The 21,549-nt window shown below is 34.6% G+C and overlaps 2 protein-coding genes across 2 annotated transcripts; both read right to left on the bottom strand.

Annotated features, from left to right (window-relative positions):
• Positions 1 to 12,549: 12,549 nt before the first annotated feature.
• On the bottom strand, positions 12,550 to 14,548 carry LOC114761791 (cytochrome P450 CYP72A219-like). Its single transcript, XM_028951227.1, has 5 exons — positions 14,296 to 14,548; positions 14,006 to 14,226; positions 13,625 to 13,869; positions 13,055 to 13,424; positions 12,550 to 12,975 (listed from the first exon to the last, which is right to left on the bottom strand). The coding sequence occupies exons 1-5, from the start codon at positions 14,546 to 14,548 to the stop codon at positions 12,550 to 12,552; spliced, it is 1,515 nt and encodes a 504-aa protein (XP_028807060.1).
• Positions 14,549 to 16,625: 2,077 nt separating this feature from the next.
• Positions 16,626 to 18,539, bottom strand: LOC114761790 (cytochrome P450 CYP72A219-like). The gene is made up of 5 exons (XM_028951225.1): positions 18,396 to 18,539; positions 18,104 to 18,324; positions 17,712 to 17,956; positions 17,225 to 17,591; positions 16,626 to 17,128 (listed from the first exon to the last, which is right to left on the bottom strand). The coding sequence occupies exons 1-5, from the start codon at positions 18,499 to 18,501 to the stop codon at positions 16,700 to 16,702; spliced, it is 1,368 nt and encodes a 455-aa protein (XP_028807058.1). The 5' UTR covers positions 18,502 to 18,539; the 3' UTR covers positions 16,626 to 16,699.
• Positions 18,540 to 21,549: the final 3,010 nt, after the last annotated feature.

Here is a 21,549-nt window from a genome sequence, read left to right as displayed (position 1 = left end):
TGATAGATTGATCAAATATATGGAATTGCAAGTAGATTGTCTATGTCTCCACTTTGAAACTCAGGAGCATGGCAAAATTTCTCTAGACTGTAGAGTATGGGGGTCACTTCTGTTTAATAATGCAACTTACTCCTCAACTTCCAAGTAACTTCACATGAGTGAAGGAAAATATGAGTACTCTATGATGTGGGAAGAGCAATTTACTCAGCAGGAACTTTACCAATTGAGTCGAGACAAAGATTAACAACTACTAATAATAAGACTCTGACATGAAAAGATTATGAGAATTGAAGGGATGGAGACTTTGACAGTTCGACAGTTGTAATAGTTCATCATGATGCAAACCAAGCTTTAATATTTCAAGAACATGCAAGAAGTGTACATAGAGTGCAAATAGACCGCAGAGCTATAAATCCATTATGTGAAATTGGTATAATTATATACAAGATGCATACAAGGCTATAAATCTATTTTATAGATAATCTGATAGATAAATTATAGATCTTGATATAAAGTGATTTGTCATTGTAAGCACCATCACTTTTCAATATAAGCACCCTCACTTGTCACTATAATACAAGGTTATATATCATTTACTTGTAAAATTGATGCAATTGCGTAGTGCATGTGAACCTATATAGCTATTTTGGATATAATTTAATAAAAAGTTACATATTTGGTTATATAGTGAGTTGTCATTTTTTATACCATCACTTGTCATGTATTGTACTCTTGTCAATGCTTGCACCTTAATTTGTCATTTCTCTCGTCATTTTTGTATTGTTAAAAATTTCATATAAACTTTTAAATTATGATACAATCTGACATAATCTAATAAAAATTTATATACTTTGATATAATCTCTTTTGGATATAATTTGATATAAAGTTTGAGTAATATATTCTAATATAAAGTGAATTGTCATTTTTTATGCCCTCACTTGTCATTTCTTAAACTTTCACTTGTTAATCAGTGTACTTTGGCTTGTCATTTTCCTGCTGCTAATAATATCATATAAAGATTTGTTATATCTTATGTTATAATATGATATACAATTTCATTGTAAACACCCTGAATCTCATCACAATCACGCAGCTTCGCTTGAAAATTTTATTTCCTTTCATAATGATAACAATAGAAGCAATGCACATTTGCTTAACAAATAAGGTAATTCGTAATTAAAAAAAAAGGGTATTTCCTAGTCACATAAAGGTCATTTTTAATTACAATAAAATCCACAAACGACTAGAGCATCTCCCCCCCTTTTTTAGCCACAGCTCAACTAATTTATCAGAACTAATTTATGCTCAGCAACAATCTACATCTTTTTTACCTATGTGAAAGCAAAGGAGCCACTAAATCAATAGATATCATGAGTAAATGAACAAAAAATTACTTGAATACATATGAAATTATCACTAAAATGTATCATATAAGCATATTTAACTTGAAATCATATATGACCAGAACATATAATTGAATGAGAGTATATTATAAGTTGACATCAGCTTTTTTTAGCAGCATGAATTGACAATTGAAAAAGTCATCATTAACAACTTCTAATGCAATAACTAATAATTATCGTGGTAAGTATTAACAACATATTTTTTTAACGCATCACAAGTGTTTCTAACCTCAACAACTTTTATCATATTCATTCATTCCCCCATAACAAATCAACTCATTCACAAAATACTCACAAACATAGTAGTAATTCATGACCTTACAACTATTTGAGTATATTAAGCTCATACTAGTTGATATACTCCGGACTTTATATTTATTTGATAAATATTCATCATACTTTTTAGATTATATAAAATTTTAACTAAAATGTATAATATAAGTATATTTAACTTGAAATCATGTGTTATCAGAATATATAAATTGAAATGAGATTATATCATAAGTCTATATCAGAAGTATGCATTGACAATAATAGAGGGAGCAGTCATTAACAATTTAATGCACAAAAATAATAACTATCATGGCAGGTCTTAGCACACGTATCAAGGAGTTTCTAACACAACAACCTTCATTATTTCGTTCTCCTTACCCAAAAATAGAACAACCCATCTACAAAATACCTAGAAACAAAGTAGCAATGAGTGTAATCAAATTTGGGTGTGATAGGAGAAAAATGAATGATGACCAGAGAACAAGCACAAGATATGGCATAGAGGAGAAATAAAATCAAGAGGCCAAAGAGATGAAAGATTTGCATGAATCTAATTAAGAGATTCCAACTCAAGAGGAAAGAAAAGAAAAGAGGACTTTGAATAAGAAAAAATGATGATCAAACCCGCGACTTGATTGTGAACAAACATACTATTTTAAAGATTTTGAAGGGATTGCAGTTTCAATGAGAATAGATTTAAGGATTGAGTGATAATAGTAGAACGAATGGTAATGGTGTGGTAAAGGCAAATCATATGAAGAAGAGAGGACAGTTTGGTAATTGAACAATAAAATCTCTTGTATAAAGTCTTTTGGGATTTTAGATTAATTTCAAGGAACTTTTTGGCTTTTAAATTTGTCAAGTGGGACTTTAATGCAATTTTTCCTCAACAAAATAATGACGTCATTACTTGGTTGAGGCTGTGATTCTTTCGACATCATCTGTCTGCCACTTATACGAATTTTTGGAATATATAATTTGGGAGCAGTGCTTCTGTAAATGCTACCCCCATGCTGCTACAGTGAGCTCCCCGTTTCTCTCCTTCCCCCCCCCCCCATGTTCCATGTATCGACCCTACACGGAAGTACATAACAGGGGATGGCTCATTTCCCATATGCCAGCTAGTGAAAATCAAGGTACTGAAAACTGGACCGGCAATTGAACGGTCAAGACAATGGGTCAAGGGTCAGTGGGTCAGACCGGAGTCAAACCGGGGGTCAAACCGGTGAGAAATAAAAAATAAAAAATAATTTAAATGTTCACTAAGAATTAGATATCAATTTAATATCTTGAATTACTAGTAAAATAATTACATTCTTACAATTTCTTATAATATCATACTACTAAAATCACTAAATATTCATCCTAACAAAATATCAAAATGGATATATGATAATAAAATATTTCTCCTTATAATTACTCAATCACTAAGTCCTAATTATCAACAGCTTTTTAAAAAAATCATCAAAATATATTTTTTTTTTTTAAAAAAAGGGAGACCGGGTTGATCCACCAAACCGGCGGGTCACCCCGGTTCAGTCCGAGTCACCCCGGTTCAAACCGGGTCACACCGGGTCGCACAGTAACCCGGTTCACAGCTGAACCGGACCGGTTCCCTGGCCGGTTCACCGGTTTCCGGTCTGAACCGGCCGGTCCGGTCCGGTTTTCAATACAATGGTGAAAATCATCTTGGACAAACATTATCCCCCAACTATTTATGTTGGCAGCTAAGGTTAGCGGCATTAAAACAAATACTCTCCCCCATATTATTTGTACTAATATAATATACTTTTTAATTTCATGTAATTTGTTCTCATAATCTTTATGAAAATCGATGAAAAATTCTTATTTAAAAATTTTGTTAATAAAAAAAATGTAAATTGAAGTGCCAGTGTTTTCTGTGCGTATATAAAATTATATAAATCCACGCAATGTTGCATTCGTGAAAACAGAGAGACTGACAGGGAGATGCTCTGACAATTTAATCTTATACATAATCATACGAAACTTTCAAAGATTCTAAATATTATAATAAAATTATAAAAGTACCTGAGAAGCCTAATTAATGCCTCTTTCCAAGCTAAGCTATAGGATGTAGTTTGTTGGAGTGGTTTGTCACACGCAAGCATAACGGCGTCATTTAATTTGCTTTCTGCTCTACTTGGCATTACATTAATTCACTCTCAAACTTGAACACCGAAAAGAATAACAATTCGCCAATTAAATAAACTGCAAAATTAGTCTCAATGCCACTAATTTATTCACCTTTTTTTGGCCGTATTTCTAATGGCTAATTAACTTGGTATTACTCTGTATAAGTTTCTCTGAAACTTCAAAAGCATTCGATGGCAGCACAAAAAAGAAAGAAATTCCGAACGCATTAATTAAACCGCGACGCTTAAAATCTCGTAATTTGTTTGTTTACATTATGTGGACTGACTGAAGCTGCAGAATTACGGTGATATTGTACTGAAAATGGACGACATAAGCAATGAATCCTGGACATGTCGGTTATAAAAGTGCTTGCAATTGTAGTATGTTTTCCTAGGGCTTCTTTCACTTTGTTTATTTTCGAACTTGAACTACAATATGAATATCTCAACGGAGTCAAACGAACGAAGTATCACACGTTAATTAGTAACATTCTTAACCCCAACAACAGAACAGTATAGATCCCCCAACCCCCCCCCCAAAAGAAAAAAGACTAAAGAAAAGAAAAAACTGTGCCAAAGCACATAGAATAATTAAATTTGTGTGCGTGGTTAGTTTAATGGTAGAGCCAGAAATATAAGTTGTGGCTCGCGGGTCAGCCCGCCAACCCCCCATAAAAGAGCAGGTTAGAGTTGGTATTTTGCCAGCCTGTCAAGGTACCGGCTACTCTAGCTCGCACCGCATAACCCGCGGGCTAGCCTGCGGGTTGGCCAGCCTAACCCGTCATTTTTAAATTTTTTTTTACATAAATAATATCTTATTATATTTGAAAATTTTCTTCTCTTATTTATATTTCAATTTTCATATTACATAATACATATGTAAACAAAAAATATTTTTTAAAAATAAGCATACTATATTTATAGCAAAAATTTAATAACTGCAATAAAATATAAGACATATTATTACGGAAAATAGAAAACCATGGTAAATGAACTTAAAAAAAAAAGATAAATGCAGTTTTAATTTATTATGAAATAGTGTTTTGTATCAAACATGGCATTTGTATGAAAAAAAATTATAAAATTTATCACTTGATGAGTTGATGTTGAATGTTAATCATGCAAAATATTTGTAGTGTATTGTTTTATGTCTGTATTGACTATTTTAAATGTGGTTAAACATAATTTATACTTATGATTGCTTTTAAAATTTTAGATCACCATTTATTAATTTAAAAAATTAAATAAAAATAAGATTTGAAAATTGAGAATTAAAAAAAAAAGATGGTGGGTTAGGGTTGGAATTTTTCCAACCCGTCAAAATGCGGGTTGCTCCAACCCGCACTGCATAACCCGCGGGTTGTGGCGGGTTGGCCCGCAACCTGCGGGCTAACCCGTATTTCCAGTTATACTTAATGGTCAAATATTTGTTTTAGTTTTCTCTAAACTGTTGGTGTCGATGCTACACTAATATTTTATCCGATAAAGAAAATCAAAAGTCAAAATATGGCCTTATGTATAATTAATCAATAATAATTCTAGACGATGGATATATATCCACACGTCTACTAATAGTATAATTTAAGAAGTTCAGACTTTCAGTATAAAGTGGTGTAGGGCTCTTCCTAGCGAACCCAAACCTAACTTAATTATACTACCTGTAGAAAGACTAAACCTCTGAAATAATATAATTAGAAAGACTAATATTCATCTATGGTTATTGAATCCACATGATTTAGGCGTTTTACAAAATGCTCTTAATAAATACTAATATAGGCGGTTTAATTCTATTAGTCGCCATATTTCAATATTTATCAATCAGTAGCTATCTAGTCTAGATTTTTACGCCTCATAAGATCTTCCATAACTTTTTAGATTAGCTTGGAGTCCAAGTTTGTGCTTCAATTAATATGGTCACCTTTTTTCCCCACATTAAAAAGTCCTACATGTAAATAAGCAAAATGATTTCTTCAAAGAGACTATCAAATCTATCTAAAATTAAAAAAAGAAAAGCACAAAATAACTTATTCATTAGCCTCTCTTATCCGAAAGTTATGTTTGATTAATCGAGTCTGTGTTTACAAAATGATTACAGCATATATATCAACAAGGAGCGGTAGCGATTAAACAAGTCTTTGTCAAAATGGGCGTGTCACGGTGCGCGTTATTTTAATGTAGCAAGCTCATTAGTGTGTGTGTGTGTGAGTGTCTGTCTGTCTGTCTGTGAGTAGGTAACTTAAATTGGGCAAGCCATCGATCGCAAGGCAAATAAAGAAGCTTTCATACGAGAATCCAAAGCCGATGCATATCACACATTCACACCTTAAAAGAAGGAAAAAATGACAACACAATAAGACCCCAACAAATGGAGAACTTTACTTAACATGAAAGAATGCATAAAAGTACAATGAGTTTTTTTATTGACAAAGCTAGCAGAAAGGGCTTAGTTGCTCACAGCTTATGAAATGAAAAGAAGTTTAGTGAAAGTGATATCTAAAAAGTTGTTTAAAACTTGGCTTGCTCTCAATTTTATTTCTTCACCCGATTTAAAAAATTCCTCAAGCCATATAAAACAAAAAAAGTAAGAGAAAGAAAGCATAAAAACAAAGCACAAAGATGATTGACTGTGAGACCCCACAGAACCAAAGGGCAGGAAAATTTGGCGGTCTTTTAAATAAAATAAGAAACAGTTACTGAATAGAGAAAACAGAAGTTTGATTTTGACGGGGGAATTAATAATTCAAATAGGGAGGAGGCATGAAACGATGAAACCCAAAACCCATTGTTTCACTACTCTTAAAAACTAAGAAAGAAAAGAAATAAAGGAATTGATCATCAGAAACAATGCGTGACGAGGAATTAAATAAAGCGCACCAATGTGCTTTTGGTTTTCAATTTTGTTGTGTTTGTGCGTAGCAACTTAACTTGAGATTTGAAAGGGAGAGGCATGAACACGAGAGAGTGCTGGTTTTGGCGGCTATGCGCATGCCTTTAAGGCAAGTGGACCAACAAGAACTCACCTCCATCCATCTATGCATGCATCTATCCATGGCATTATCTCTATTTTAGACTCACTATATTAACCTCTTCAGTGCAATTAATTTTCTTCTAATTAATTAAGCACACACAAGTGCACATTTTTTTCAAAGACATTATAAATGTATAATTTAGAAAAGACTTGAATTTTCTTAGGTAAGTGTAAAGGTTGAAATCTTGTGATATAAAAAAAATAGTTTGCGGAGAGATACCTGAAGAGAAGTGTAGGATGAAGCTATTTAATTAATTAGTAATCTTTCAGTTTTAATATAAAACTCATTTTATAGTATATTTTACATTACAAAATGGATCATGAATGGTTAAATAATTGAGGCATGGAGGTGACGTTTCTCCCTCGCGTGATTGGAGACAGTTTCCCGTTGTCACTAGTTACTATTCTTATCATCACAATCAAACAGTACTTTGGAGACACATCCTTGTGCCATTTTATTTTCCAGGTTTATAATTAGTGATGAGGACTACTGTTAGGTATACTTTTGGAATTAGTTCTGTAGTTTGAATTCATGATGTTGAATTCTCTGTTGAGTCGCATTTATTATTGAGGCCTTCTTTACTCTTGGAAGATCTCACTGATGTCTTCTCGATCTTTTCCTTGATTTCCTGGATTGAAAACCCAATGTGCCTTACGTACTATTTTCATGCTCGTTGCATAAGCAGATATGTGCATTTCACCTACAAAATTCTTCATGCGATTGGATTATCTATCTTCGTAGACTCATAGGCATCTATTTTCTTAATTAATCCTACCCAACAATATTACTTTATGTTTTCTTCCGTTTTCTGCTTTGGTTGCCATAGGAACGTTAGACCCGCACTTTCTTCTGTATGTACTTAACACTAAGGAGGGTACTTCAAGTTACTTGTTGGACTCAATTTGTTGACCTGAGCGCCGGACAAATTAACAGGAATGCAAATTGCCTCGTTTTTCCTACATAATCTAATTTGCTCAACAATTTTCCAAGCCTCCAACTTGACACAGTCCTACCAATGACATGAAAAATGAGGAAACCCATAATATTATTCAAAAGATTAGGCATGACGTCTTGAGGGCGATCTTGAAAACGAGGTGATACTTGACAATCGCACTATAAAAAGCCAGTTATTTATGGTGAGAACAATATTCTGTGTCCCAGCCAGCTAGCTTGTGGCTTTAGATTTTTGAACAATACTAGTTTAATTTGGACACTTCTGTTGAATTATATGCGCATAGGAAGATATGGTTAGGTTCGTTAAGATACGCATGAACAAGGCATGGATCCTTTTTTTTTTGGATGTGATTGAGGTTGAACAGCCGTAGGGGATCTTGAAGTTGAACTCTGGAGGCCCCAAGTATCTTTATACTTATCTTGATATTTGGGACTAATCATAGCGAAATCCTAAGTTGGGATCTCTCAAAACAAAATTAAAAGGGTTTTGAGCAGCATACACAGATATATCTTTATATATATATAATATTTATTACAAGACGTCATTGTCTTTGTTCGGGTCATGATTTGTAAATGTATGCTGAGTTGAGCTCATCATGGAGTCCATTCTCTCTTTGGCAATATAATATCTGTTTTTTCCTTGAGTGAAAAACGAATTCATCATTCCTCAAAAGAATGAATTCATCATTATGATTCAATGTTTGTTTATTTTTATTTCTTTGGGCCATGGTTTCTTGTAGTCAAATGCGTGATAATTGAGACTTAGAAGTCTTTGGCTCAATCAAAGGCACTGTCAGAAAAGAGAAGGTGGTTCTGCTGCTGCTACTTATTCCTATTTCGACTCGTTCCTGTGCCCTTATCACCTCAAAACTTGTCTCTTCTCTTCGTACTTATTCGCAAGAATCACACAGGACAACTTTCTATTATATCAGTAGTCTGTGGTCGGCACAGATTAGATTAATTGAGAAAGAACTGAACAAATATCAGCTATATCGATCTCCATAGAGACTTAAAAAGAAATCACCTTATCCTTCTCATGGTCTTATCTAGTAATGATGGTTACAGAGAAGTGAAAGGTTCAATCTTTCTGGCTTTCCCCGTCCATCATTCAGCATATAATTGGTGCTAGCTATAAAATGTAAGGGGTTAGTTGATCCGTGGTTTGACAAATTGATAAGGACGACATGTGTAGTGTTCGTGCATAATACTATGGTGGTAAATTGTTGGGCATAATGAGAGTCACGAGGCACTTTGTCTTGTTCGCGAGGATGTGGATGCGTTGTTGAGATATCATTGGTGGAGAGAGTGACTCCAACTTTGGCATCCAGGAGTAGTACGTTGGTTGTCTGTTGTAAATTCTAAATGCTGTCACATTATTGCCGCGCTTTTCTTTAGCAAAGCATGATCAGTTGTGCAGCCCTGATTGGCTCATTTCTTGGTTCTGTGATCAGCTTGGGAATTCTAGGGCGTCTCTTTTGATTTTGAGGTTGTGTTGCCAAGATATCGAATCCCCCTAACTCACATTACAATATTTATGGATAATAATTTTCGTTTGTTTCATGATGTGATTGTTCTCCACTCAGGTGTCCCACTCTCATTGGCTTGTCAAATATCCATACTAATGATGACACGTTTTTGATAGAGATAGAATTCGACCAAGTTCATCTTACCACAAATCAAAGCACGGAGAGCAGAATCAGAAAGCAAATGCGGAAGGGTGAAATGTTGTACTGCATCATCATCTATGCAATTTCAATATTATTAGCATACTTTTCTCAGTGTTAGTTGAATTTTAGATACATTCTTGTTACAGTACGTACTTATATGAAACTTTTGTTCAATGCGTTTTCTTTTTATCGTTTCTTTTTCTCGCTAAATTATTGCCGTTGCTTGAGAATAACAGAAATGCGTGAGCGTCATCATTCCTGCAATTAGAGTTGCAGCTGCTAAGGGAATTGAGATTATGCTGTTTAGAAGGAGCTTCTGTTTGTCTGGCTTCCAGGTTCAGTCACCAATATGTTTTATATAGTATTAATTTGCTGATCTTTGTAAAATAGCCCTTTGCTTTGAAAAGTGCAAGCAAACGAATTGGTTAAGCAGCAGTAATACCTGTTGCATCATGTATCGGTATGGCTAAATCTAAGGAAACGTGCCTTCCTAATGATCTCAGACCCAAATAGACATCCTGGTTCACAGGGAGCTGACATCTACCATTGTCAGTGAATACAATAATGGGGTCATTTCCCTTTTTCTTTTTTTCACCTAAGAAGTCTTCCCAAGACATTTCCATTAAAAAATATACATATATTTGCTTAGTTCAAGAGTCTTTTCTATAGAGCATATATCTCAATAGAGTTGCAACATAGAGGTTGCCTTTTCTCCTGCTCAAAAGTCAGCTCTTCTGCCATATAAGCATTGCAAATCAGGTATTATTGTCTATTGTAGAATAGAGATAAATTTGAAGCAAAGTTTGCTCCGTGGGAAAAGAAACTTACACATGCCTCACTTGCAGTCATTCTAAATATCACCTATTGTCCTCGTGATTTCAGGGTATAATGAATTATTATCTTGAAAATTAAAGATCATATGGTAAGCTTCATGTTGTTTATTTATGGGATTCCAACAAGATATGTTGTGGAACAAGATCTCTTTTAATCTTGTTCCCCTCGGGTTAGATGATATTTCGGTTTGTTAGATTAAAAACAAAAAATGATATTTGAATTTGTCGTGAAGGACTTATTGACACTTTGATCCCTAAGAATGATTCTTTTATAATTGAAAGTTATAATACATCGTATCAATAACATTTTTTAAAAATTTGGAACGAAAATGTTGATTATTTTTCTACAAACCCAAACATCTCTCTCTCGGCTAGAAATTTAGGGAGTATCAATTTCAATAGGATTATAATCAACTCTTTCTATCAAGTTCAGTTGTCATTAATATTCTCCTCATCTAAATAGGGGGCAAATTATTCTATTTTTATAAAAATCATTTCTTTCTTTCTTTCTTTCTTTTTGTTTTTACTCTCCTGCATGGTACAAGAAGGGCATATCTAACAATTTTTTTTTTTGTCATGAAAAACATTTACTTTATTTTTAGTTATGTTAGATTTTTTTTCTAAGTACAAACATCCTCTTTTTTGAGACAATTTTATTCAAAGCACTGTCAAATATTAAATATGAGCACTTTTTTTAGTATAGCCTATTTTACTAAATTCAATCCCGTTGATAATTATGTTAGATATTTGATGCTGGCCCTTCAAGTGGTCAACCCCGTCATACAAGGCGAGGAAATGCAAGATGGGAGAGATGTGGGCCCAGAGCCCAAGTTACAGCACAAGTTATAAAACGGAAGCCCAAAGGCTCAAGGCCTGGGAAGTCCCAGCGATCCCATCGGCAGAACCCACCCTCTTGATTTACTAAACTGCCCCTCAAAAGCAGTAGAATGACTAGATGTCCCAAAAATATATCCATTCATATATCAAATGCATTCAAGGCATTGATAATGATAGATATATATGTGTGTGTGTGTGTGTGTAATTAAATTGGAAATTAATCTCGAAGTTAAAAAGAAAATAAGCTAACACGTACGCCATAAATACAACGAGATATAGCAGACTTCATTTTTGGTGTCAATAAACAAAAGAGGAACAAGACTAAATATCAGTTAGGGCATTTGTGTGATTTGGCGTTAATTTTTATTTGCAGGTTTTTCGCGAGATAAGTATCTTTTATAAGGTGTTTGAGACAACATCTCCATATGTAAATTTTGCATGATGAGAATTGCTTTGAGTTGTGAGTTGAGTGGTTGAAGATATCCTACACACACACACACACATGGATTTTCATATTCTTCCTTCTCATTTATCGCCACTTGTGAAAACCAGATGCCAAACAAAGAAGCTTCATATCTTCCATTCTCTCCTCATATTCTCAATTTCAATCACCCTTTGACGTTTGTTTGCTTTATTATATTCATTTATCCCACTGTTTGCTTACTGGCTCAACACACACATATATTCTTTTGCTTAAATCTTCGACTTCTCGAGCAGTCTGGCAGGCATATATGCTACAGATGAAGGAATATATGCTCAAGATAAGAACAAGACCATTGTAAAACTGAAACATGTGTGGGTTCTGATCAAATTATGAAAACAGAAAAGAAAAAAAGAGAACAGATTAAGCAGAAATCTGTGGAAACGGAATGATTTGACGAACAGATAGTATCAGTGGGATGTGAGATGAGGAGGGCAGGTCATTTTCTTGATGCTGAAAGAGAGGTCCCACTAAAGGTTGAAAAATGAAAACGACACCCCAAAAACAAAGCACCGTCAAGGACTCAGGGAGGGTCTGAACTATAAAAGCAAACATCTCTACCAACTTTTTCATGGGTAAAAAAGTCAAATCAATCAATATATTAAACTGATGGAACACAAATATCTGCAAATATTTAACGGTTTTGTCAGCTCCCTGATTGGTTTGATTCAAAAATATGACTCGCGACACACATATTTTAGTTGAAATGCAAATTCATATCTTTGTTTGGGGCCTTGACCTCTTCAGGACGATAATGGGATTAACTGAAGAGCCTATCTAGCTAGTTTGATATGCTTGGGCTGGCCCAATAAAAGCTATTTCAGCAGCGTCAATGGAATTGGAGATTTTAAGAGAAGTGAACTAGAGTTCAGCCCAGCAGGCATTACACTAGTCGTATAACACTAAGCCGAGTAGCTTTAGATACGACGCAGAATGATAGGAGCACCATACTGGGGCTTTATATTAATGCCAAGGTGAGGCGCATGAGCGTAAGACGGCGAGAGGTGAAATGAGAAATGTTGAAGAATTGTAGCGACAGTTATCTTTGCTTCAATCAAAGCAAAGGCTTGGCCCAGGCATATTCTTGGACCCCAACCAAATGCATAAAAAGCCACTTGATCCTTTGAGGCTTTTGAAACTCCTTTAGAGAATCTCTCTGGCTTGAACTGGTCTGCATCCTCACCCCAGTAATTGGTATCATAATGAGCATGCATCACCGATAAGCAAAGCTCAGCCCCTGCTGGTATCAACAACCTTCCCACATTGGTTTCGCGTCTTGTGTATCTGAACAAAATAGGTACAGGAGGATACAGTCTCAGCACTTCATGAAGAATCATTGATACCTGCAAGTGTCAGATAAGTATAATGTGAGTGTTGAACCAAACTCTGAGCATTTCAACTCAATTTATTATTTGAACTTACAATCTTAAGGCGACTAATGGTTCCGGAATTAGGCTTTGTTGTGCCGCAGATCTCTAATACTTCTTGTCTGGCCTTCTCTTGCCAATCTGGGTACATAGATAAGCAGATCATAGTCCATGTGAGGAGGGTGGCGGTGGTCTCTTGACCAGCGAAGTAGAACAATTTGCATTCTTCCATCACGTCTTCAATTGTCAGATCATTATTTTTGCTTTGTTCTTTGCACTGCAATAGTAATCCCAATAAATCAAGGCCTCTTCCCAATTCTCCTCTTTTCGTTGCATCTTCTCTTTGCCGTATCATGTTCCTCAATAATCCTTTGATTTGGTCGTATAATTGGTACCTCCTCTTGTTCTTCCTTGTGGGTACGAACCTTGAGATAGAATTAATACAGTCAAGCAAACGTGTGTCAGATGATGTAATTTGCGAGAGGCAACAAGATCACCTCCTTTTATTGGTGATGGGCTTCATTCCAATTGTTTATTAATTATTACAAAGTCTAAGAAGGAATTGATTATTTCATAATCAAAAAGGAAATTATAAGTCTGCAATTTTGTATGTAAAGTTGATCACCTCAAGCCTGGGACATAGATTGATTGATAGGCTTCATGTGCCAGCGACACTTGTTCTTTCTGGAGTTCAAATAACTGCTTTCCCTCTTGGTAGTTACATCCAAAGGCTGTTCGAGATATGGCATCACAGGCCAAAGCATCGAGTTCTGGAGCAACGTCAATTTCACACCACCCTTGTGCTTCTACTTTTTTCTGCCACCGCTCGATCAGGTCATAACAGCTGCTTGAAAATGCCGGAACCATTCCCTACATTTTTTAATATTGGTCTAGTTTTGTCATATATATATATATATATATATATATATATATACACGTGCTACTTAACAATGACAACATATAATAGTGATTTTTTGAAAAATTACAGATTTGGTGGAATGCGTACCTTCAACTTGTCAAGGTGGAAAGCAGGAGTTATCTGTCTTCTGCGTTTACTCCATTTTTCACCTCCCAAGGTTGCTAAACCTTTGTGGAGGAGTTTCACTAATGGGTTAAGAGGTTGCTGCGTTATGCCGCCTTTCTTATCGTCAAATATCAACCTTATCAACTCTGCCTCCCCTATTATCAACCTTGGAATACTCCCTGACCAACATACGGAAACTTTTCCTACACCAAAAAAGAAAATCAGTTTTTGGTTTTTTCTTATGTATTAGACTGTAAAGTTGGTTTGCTTACCATATCGCTTCACCATGTCGTGATAGAAAGGGATGACTCGAGGGACGACTTGGGCGTTGAGGGCGATGGGTTTAGAAGATGAGTCTTTCACAGACTTCTCCATTTCTGGCTTGTCCCCTCTGAAGGGACGGTATGAAGTGCCCCTCATCCCTTGTTTCCTTAATATTCTCTCAATACTTTTGGGTGTCCACCAGGAAATATGGACAAGTTTCATCATAACAAAGAGAACCAGAAAAGCAAAAGAGGTCGCCATGGCTTTCAAGATATGATCTTCCATCCGCACCTGTGGAGGGGACCAGGGATTATGATTAGCTTGTTTATGAGTATAAATAAATACTAGCTGAAACTAACTGCTTCTTGTTTGGATAATTGAGGGAAGATTACTAGCTTCCGCTACTTACCATATAATTTTATTTTATTTTATTTTTTTTGCTTAAACTGACTTTCTTTACAATATTAAAATAGATTATGCATATAGTTAAAATTCAATATACTTTGACCAAATTTAAATAATAAAACATCGCTTGAAAATTTCTATAATTTATGTGTATTCTTTTTTTCTTTTGTTGCCCACCCAGTTCACTGGAGCTTTGCTCCGATTACATCGGCTCGAACTCGAAATCTCATTTAAGCGGTACCAAGCTGCTTACCACTTGGACCAACCGCCGTTGGTTATAATTTATGTGTATTCTAATCACAAGGTTTTAACTTGTAGACATAAGTACCAAGTAAGGATTAATTAGTAGATGACGTGGTGATTATATATGGCTGTTGCATGAGTTAATTATGATAATCAAATTTTGCTTGAAAAATCATATATATAGTGCTCGTTAGTTAGTAAGCATGCGTCAATAATGTATACAATACCTCAGCTTAAAGAGACAAATATCAGTGAAAAGCTTGAAAGTTGTTGGGACGTTGTGATCGAGAGACTTAAACAAACAGGTACGTGATTGGCTGTGGGCGCACGGCCCAGGATATATTACTTTAATTTGCTTGAGAGTGTACCTGATACGTATAATTTATCAACACAAATAGACAGTTATTATTATCAAAGGATGGACCCCATACATGAATAATTGAGGATCGAGGATACTATAAAGCTTCTTCGTTGTATATTAATTATGCAGGGGAGCTCAACGCCATGAATGGATAACCCATTCATCGTCAAATATTAAGTATATGATGTAAATATCGATTAATATAAGTTTCACAGAGCTGCTTTCCTGTTGATGATCGATGAAATCAACAATTAAATTTAGATTCAGAGGTGGTACCTAAAAGAAAGATGCATATTGTTTCCCCTGACAATATGTACGTACAGAGTTTTTTTTAATTAAAATATCAACAGAAATTAAGGAGAGTCGGAGACTGATGATATCAACAAGACGAATTAAAGCTGAACATTAATTAAAAGATTGAAATAACAACACCAGAGGAAGTTTATTAACCTGAACTCTTAATTACAGCCACATGGCGTATCGGATTACGATTTTACGATGGGCAGTAATACATATTTGGCAGTTTGGTTGTCTGCATCCTGAGGTAATGCTATGTACTTTAATAGTGTTTTTATTACTCAGCGACAGATTTAGGACCACATCGTGAGGGTGATATGATATTTTTCAAACAAGAAAAATCGGAAAGGATAACGCATACTATCATATGAAGCAACATGTATAAATTATATACTTTAACAGTGTTTTTAGTATTTTATTATTTAAATATGCGTAAAATCAAAAGTTAAAAGTAACTTCTAATTGTGACTTCATAAAAATATATTTATCATTTTAAAATAAAATTTTTTTAAATTTGGATGATTCAGGTCTGATCATAATAATCAGCATTTTATGCATACATTCTTCTATTCAAAATATAGAAATTTTGAATTGAACATTAAATCATTATAAATCATATTTAATATAAACAGAATACATTTGATAAACCGAACATGCAACTCATGAGTAATTTCTTTAAAATGCATTATTTCCTTTGATTGGAGCGAATTAATTAATTGATTAACTAATTCACACAGATTAAAAAAATTAGTTAAGCTAATTATTTATAAAATCTATGCACAATAATATTCTCTAAAATACCCCTTCTCCTTTTAATAATTTATATTATTGGAGCATTATCAACATAATTTTAGACATCATAAATGAATTTAATTGTTGAAACGCATTTCAATCCTTTCATTCTTATTCTATTTAATTTTTAAAAGAAAAAATAAATTGTTTTGCATGGTCTACAGAGTAATATTAGGCGATATTCATTACTTGACATTACATTATTCAATCACATGATCTTCACAAGTAACAAAAGGGGTTCTGAAACCGAGCACACGACGCAACCATACCATACAGCACAAGAACTATAACACAAAGCCAACCAGATGACTTATCTATAGAGGGCGTAGATTGATAGGAGCACCATACTGGGGCCTAATATTACAGTTAAGGTGAGGCGCATGAGTATAAGAAGGGGAGAGTTCAAATGAGAAATGTTGAAGGATCATGGCTATGACTGTTTTCGCTTCAATCAGGGAAAAAGCTTGGCCTATACATACTCTAGGGCCCCAACCAAATGGAAAGAAAGCCATTTGATCATTTGAATAAGCATTTGAAACTCCTTCACTGAATCTCTCCGGCTTAAACTCATCAGCATCCTCACCCCAGTAATTGGTATCATAATGAACATGCATCACCGATAAGCACAGCTCAACCCCCGCAGGTATCAATAGGCTTCCCACCTTGCTTTCGCGCTCTGTGTATCTGAAGACGTCGGGTAGAGGAGGAAACAGTCTCAGCACTTCATGAAGTATCGTTGATACCTGCAAGAGTCATCATCAGATTAATTCCATATATTTATGTACGTGTGGGTGATGAATATTTCGATACAATCTATTATTGTTATTATTTCGACTTACGATCTTGAGGCGATTAATGGTTCCCGAATCAGGCTTTGTTTTGCCGCAGATCTGTAAAACTTCTTGTCTTGCCTTCTCTTGCCAATCTTGGTGGATAGATAAGCAGACCATAGTCCATATGACGAGGGTGGCGGTAGTCTCCTGGCCGGCGAAGTAGAACAATTTGCATTCTTCTATCACATCTTCAAGTCCCAGATCATTGTTGCTTTGTTCTTTGCACTGCAATAGTAAGCCCATTAAATCAAGCCCTCCTCCCAATTCTCCTCTCTTCATGGCTTCTTCTCTTTGCCGCAGCATATTCTTCAACAGTGCTATGATTTTGTTGTATAATTGGTACCTCCTCCTGTTCTTCCTTGTCGGTACGAATCTTGAGACAGAATTAACAGGGTCATGCAAATGTGTGTTAGCTGAAGCAGTAAGTGACTGATCACTTCATCTATTTATTACAAAGTCTAAGAAGCAACTGATTAATTAATAAGTTGGTCACCTGAAGCCAGGGACATAGATGGAATTATAGGCTTCAACCAGCAAAGGCAGTTGCATTTTCTGAAGTTCAAATAACTCCTTTCCCTCTTCGTAGTTAACTCCGAAGGCTGTTCGAGCTATGGCATCACAGGCCAGAGCAACGAGTTCCGGAACAACATCGATTTCACACCACCCTTGTGGTTCCGCTTGTTTTTGCCACCGCTCAATAAGGTTGCTACAGCAACTTGAAAATGCCGGAACCATTGCCTGCATTAGTTTTTACAGCTCTAGTTTGATTCTGTCATATATACTGCTTAAAAATAATAGCGTATAGTACTAGTTAATTGACTGAGAAATTAATTAATATTGGCTTGATTCAGATAATTGCGGGATCGTTGTAGCATGTATAATTACCTTCAACTTTTCAAAGTGGAAAGCAGGAGTTATTAGCCTCCTGCGTTTACTCCCTTCTTCACCTTCGAAGGTTGACACACCCTTGTGTTGAAGATTCACCAGTGGGTTAAGGCGTTGGTGCACAAAGTCACCTTTCTTGTCTTCTAATATCAACCTTATCAGTTCTGCATCTCCAATTATCAGCCTTGGAATATTTCCAAACCAGCATAACGAAACTTTACCTGCACAAAAGAAAAGCATGTCAGTTATTTGGTCTCTGAGGTTATGAGTAGTGTGAAGTTGGCTTGCTTACCATATCGCTTTACCATTTTGTGATGGAAAGGAATGGCTCGAGGGATGATTTCAGCATTATTGAGGGCGATAGGTTTAGAACATGAATCTTTGGCAGACTTCTTCATTTCTGGTTCGTCTCCTGTGAAGAGCCGGTACCTAGTGCCTTTGATTCCTTGCTTCCTTAATATCCTCTCAACACTTTTCGGTCTCCACCACATATTATGGACTAATTTCATCAAAGCGAGGAGAACCAGGCAAGCAAAAGACGTTGCCATGGCTTTCAAGATATGAAGTTCCATTTGCTTCAGTGCAGGGGACGAGGAATGCAGCCTGTTCAATGGGTATATATAGGCTAAATCTTTTGTTACAAAGATGTTAAAGCCAAGAACTCTTTTAAACGTCATGTCATGGGTCGCGTTGCTGATCGGACAACTATTATTCTTTTATGCTGGTGCAATCTAGAGAAAAACTTATCAGTTATCAATAATGAATAGATTTTTTAATTTGTGTCTTTGTGTGTGTGAAATACGTCATTACCTTAAATGGAAGACATCATTCAGCGATGGTCACTATAATTCTTGGTATCCGTTTCTTAAATAAATTAAACAAGACAATTTAATTAGATCAGAGCAGCAGGGTATCATCAAAACCAGAGCACGATTTAATCTTTAATATTGCAATATTTTTGTTTGGTGAGCTGTTATTGTAATATTTATGTTACCATCCGGCGTGTATAATAAGAGCTTGATCCTTAATATTGTTGTCCGTCCTAATTAAATATTTCTAAACTGTAGGTGGCGTCGCGCGGTGCAAACCGTATGTTCTCGACCCTCAAGTGTAAATTGACGCAGCCTTTTTTTTAATTTTCATTTTTCATTTAATGATGCAACAACAAAAGCCAAAAAATATAAACAGAGAGAGATTCGAATACTGATATTTTTAGGGGGGAAAACTAAAATAGCCTCAAAAGTACTAAAAGATAAATTACGGTGAGTAAATTTTAAGATCCCAAATTAGACTTTTTATACTATTTTAAATTTTAAAATATTATAAAATAACAATACTACTTTTACTTCTAGTAATTACTTTCATATAACTATTGACTATTCTAGTTTAACTATTGACTATATAAGAGTAGTAAATAACTAAACAAAAAGTAGTCACCAGATCTCCAACAACACTTAATATATTTTTGAATTTTTGATACAAAAATAGTCAATAGCAAAATTAGAATAGTCAATAGCTAAACAAGAGTAGTTACTAAATTTTTGAAAATAAAAATAGTTAATAGCTATACTAAAATAGTTACTAGCTAAACAAAAGTATTCATCTGAATTTTAAAATCAAATGCAGTCAATAGCTTAATAAGATTAACCAATGTATAAGAGAGAGTAGTTACCTGAACTCCAGCAACCAGTTATTAGAGTTCTGATGACATGTCGCATGAGTTTCAGTGGGTAGCCACCAGTAAGGTCGCCAATGCTAGAGCTTCAGTGTCCAAAAACTTGTTAAGGGTGCTAAGATGGCAATATTTTTTAAAAAAAAAATAGTGAAGGGCATTTATGTAATTTGACATGATTTGAAAATTCTAAAATAGTTCAAAGAGCTTGAATTGGGATTTTGAAATTCACCAGCATTGATTTGTTCTTTAGTAATTTTCAGAATATTTTATTGTCTTTTTTCCTGATTTATTAAAAGATTAAAATAACATTATTTTTTGGACCACCAAATAATACAAGTGGTCCACCGCTGATTTTATGGACGGCTATCCAATTGCTGTTTGTCATTATTGATATTTATATTAATATAATAAAATATCTAACAATTACCACGTATAATACTGCCTTCCCATCCAGGAGTTGATATGGACATTTGTTCAAATCATTATTTAAATTGGTTGTCTTTCTGTTCCGATGTACGGGCTGTTTGTGGATTTTTTATGAATTAAATAAAAATAATGGAAATATTTATAAATAAAAATATCATTGTATCTTCAACTAAAATTAACAAAAAAGGAAATATTAAATATTATGTGTGGAATAATATATTCGAAGGGCAGTGGACTGCAAGCAAAAATTGATGAAAATCGGAAACGTCTAATTGGTCTCTCCCTCTCTTGACGTGGTCCAGTTGGGCTATCTAGATGTTGAAACTTTTCTTACAACACGTTCTTAGACTCAGGAACCGTTGATTTATAATCCTCCAAATGATTTTTTCATATAAAAATTTATAAATGGATTTTTAAACACCCCTTATGGGCTAGTAATTAATGTAAATCAAATGTCTTGGACCAAATATGGGCTGAAGTAAATTTCACCGGCCCAAATCCATTTTCAGACTAACGTTGGGCCGACATCCTTTCCAAATTGCATGGGTTTTAGTATTTTCATCATATTCATTTCGAATTTCTTGTCGATTTGAAAATGAAATCAAGAGGCTAATGCGAGATTTAATTTGTTTGAAATCTCTAGGGGGCATGCATAACTCAGGTATGTGAATTTATATGATAATACATGGGTGTATCTATTAGTTAATAAAAAAATTATATATAATTCTTTTGTGAAGTTAATGTGCGAATTTTGATCTGAATATGGAGCACGATATTTTCTGCAATCAACATACCTTGTCACGAGAATTTATATGGTATTGCATGGGTGCATCTGTTAGTTAATAAAATATTATATATAGTTCTTTTGTGGGGTTAATATGCGAATTTGGTCTGTAAGTTTTCATCAGTCGGGAGTGCTGGGCGTTGGAAGTTTTTTTTTTTAAGGTATAAATTTGCCTCATAAATTTAAAATCGTAATAATATTACCCATTGATGTTAAAAAATTAAAATTGATCATTAAAATAATGACATTGATTATTAATATTTTTAATAGTATAGGGGTAATATTGTTATGATTTCAAACTTTCAAAAAAAAAATTTACATTCAAAAATAGTTTGAGGTGTTTAACGCTCTTTATGGAAAACTTCCAAAACAAATTGTTTATTGTTTCAAGTTCCCATGTTTATTTAATTTATTTTCCAATTAGCCATATGATTTTTATCATCAGTGTGATGATTTTGTGAGCAAGTAGTTAGTCAATATCTTTGGAAAATTTCATTAAATCGTGACTTCTGTTATGACCTTCATAAATTTCAAAACCCAGCTCAGTTTTTTTTTCCCAAC

This window comes from Neltuma alba, unplaced genomic scaffold, assembly GCF_004799145.2.
Source record: "Neltuma alba isolate B1F8T4 unplaced genomic scaffold, ASM479914v2 tig00011136_pilon, whole genome shotgun sequence".
NCBI classification, from domain to species: Eukaryota; Viridiplantae; Streptophyta; class Magnoliopsida; order Fabales; family Fabaceae; genus Neltuma; species Neltuma alba.
This window is presented reverse-complemented; position numbering and strand designations above follow the sequence as displayed.

Coding starts and splice junctions, on each gene's coding strand:
- LOC114761791 (XM_028951227.1), bottom strand. CDS start 14,548: ATGGCGACCTCTTTTGCTTTTCTGGTTCTCTTTGTTATGATGAAACTT. Junction 13,425..13,624: donor ATCTATGTCCCAGGCTTGAG/GTGATCAACTTT, acceptor TTCTATCTCAAG/GTTCGTACCCACAAGGAAGA. Junction 12,976..13,054: donor CCATTAGTCGCCTTAAGATT/GTAAGTTCAAAT, acceptor TGACACTTGCAG/GTATCAATGATTCTTCATGA.
- LOC114761790 (XM_028951225.1), bottom strand. CDS start 18,501: ATGAAGAAGTCTGCCAAAGATTCATGTTCTAAACCTATCGCCCTCAAT. Junction 18,325..18,395: donor CAAAATGGTAAAGCGATATG/GTAAGCAAGCCA, acceptor TCTTTTGTGCAG/GTAAAGTTTCGTTATGCTGG. Junction 17,592..17,711: donor ATCTATGTCCCTGGCTTCAG/GTGACCAACTTA, acceptor TTCTGTCTCAAG/ATTCGTACCGACAAGGAAGA.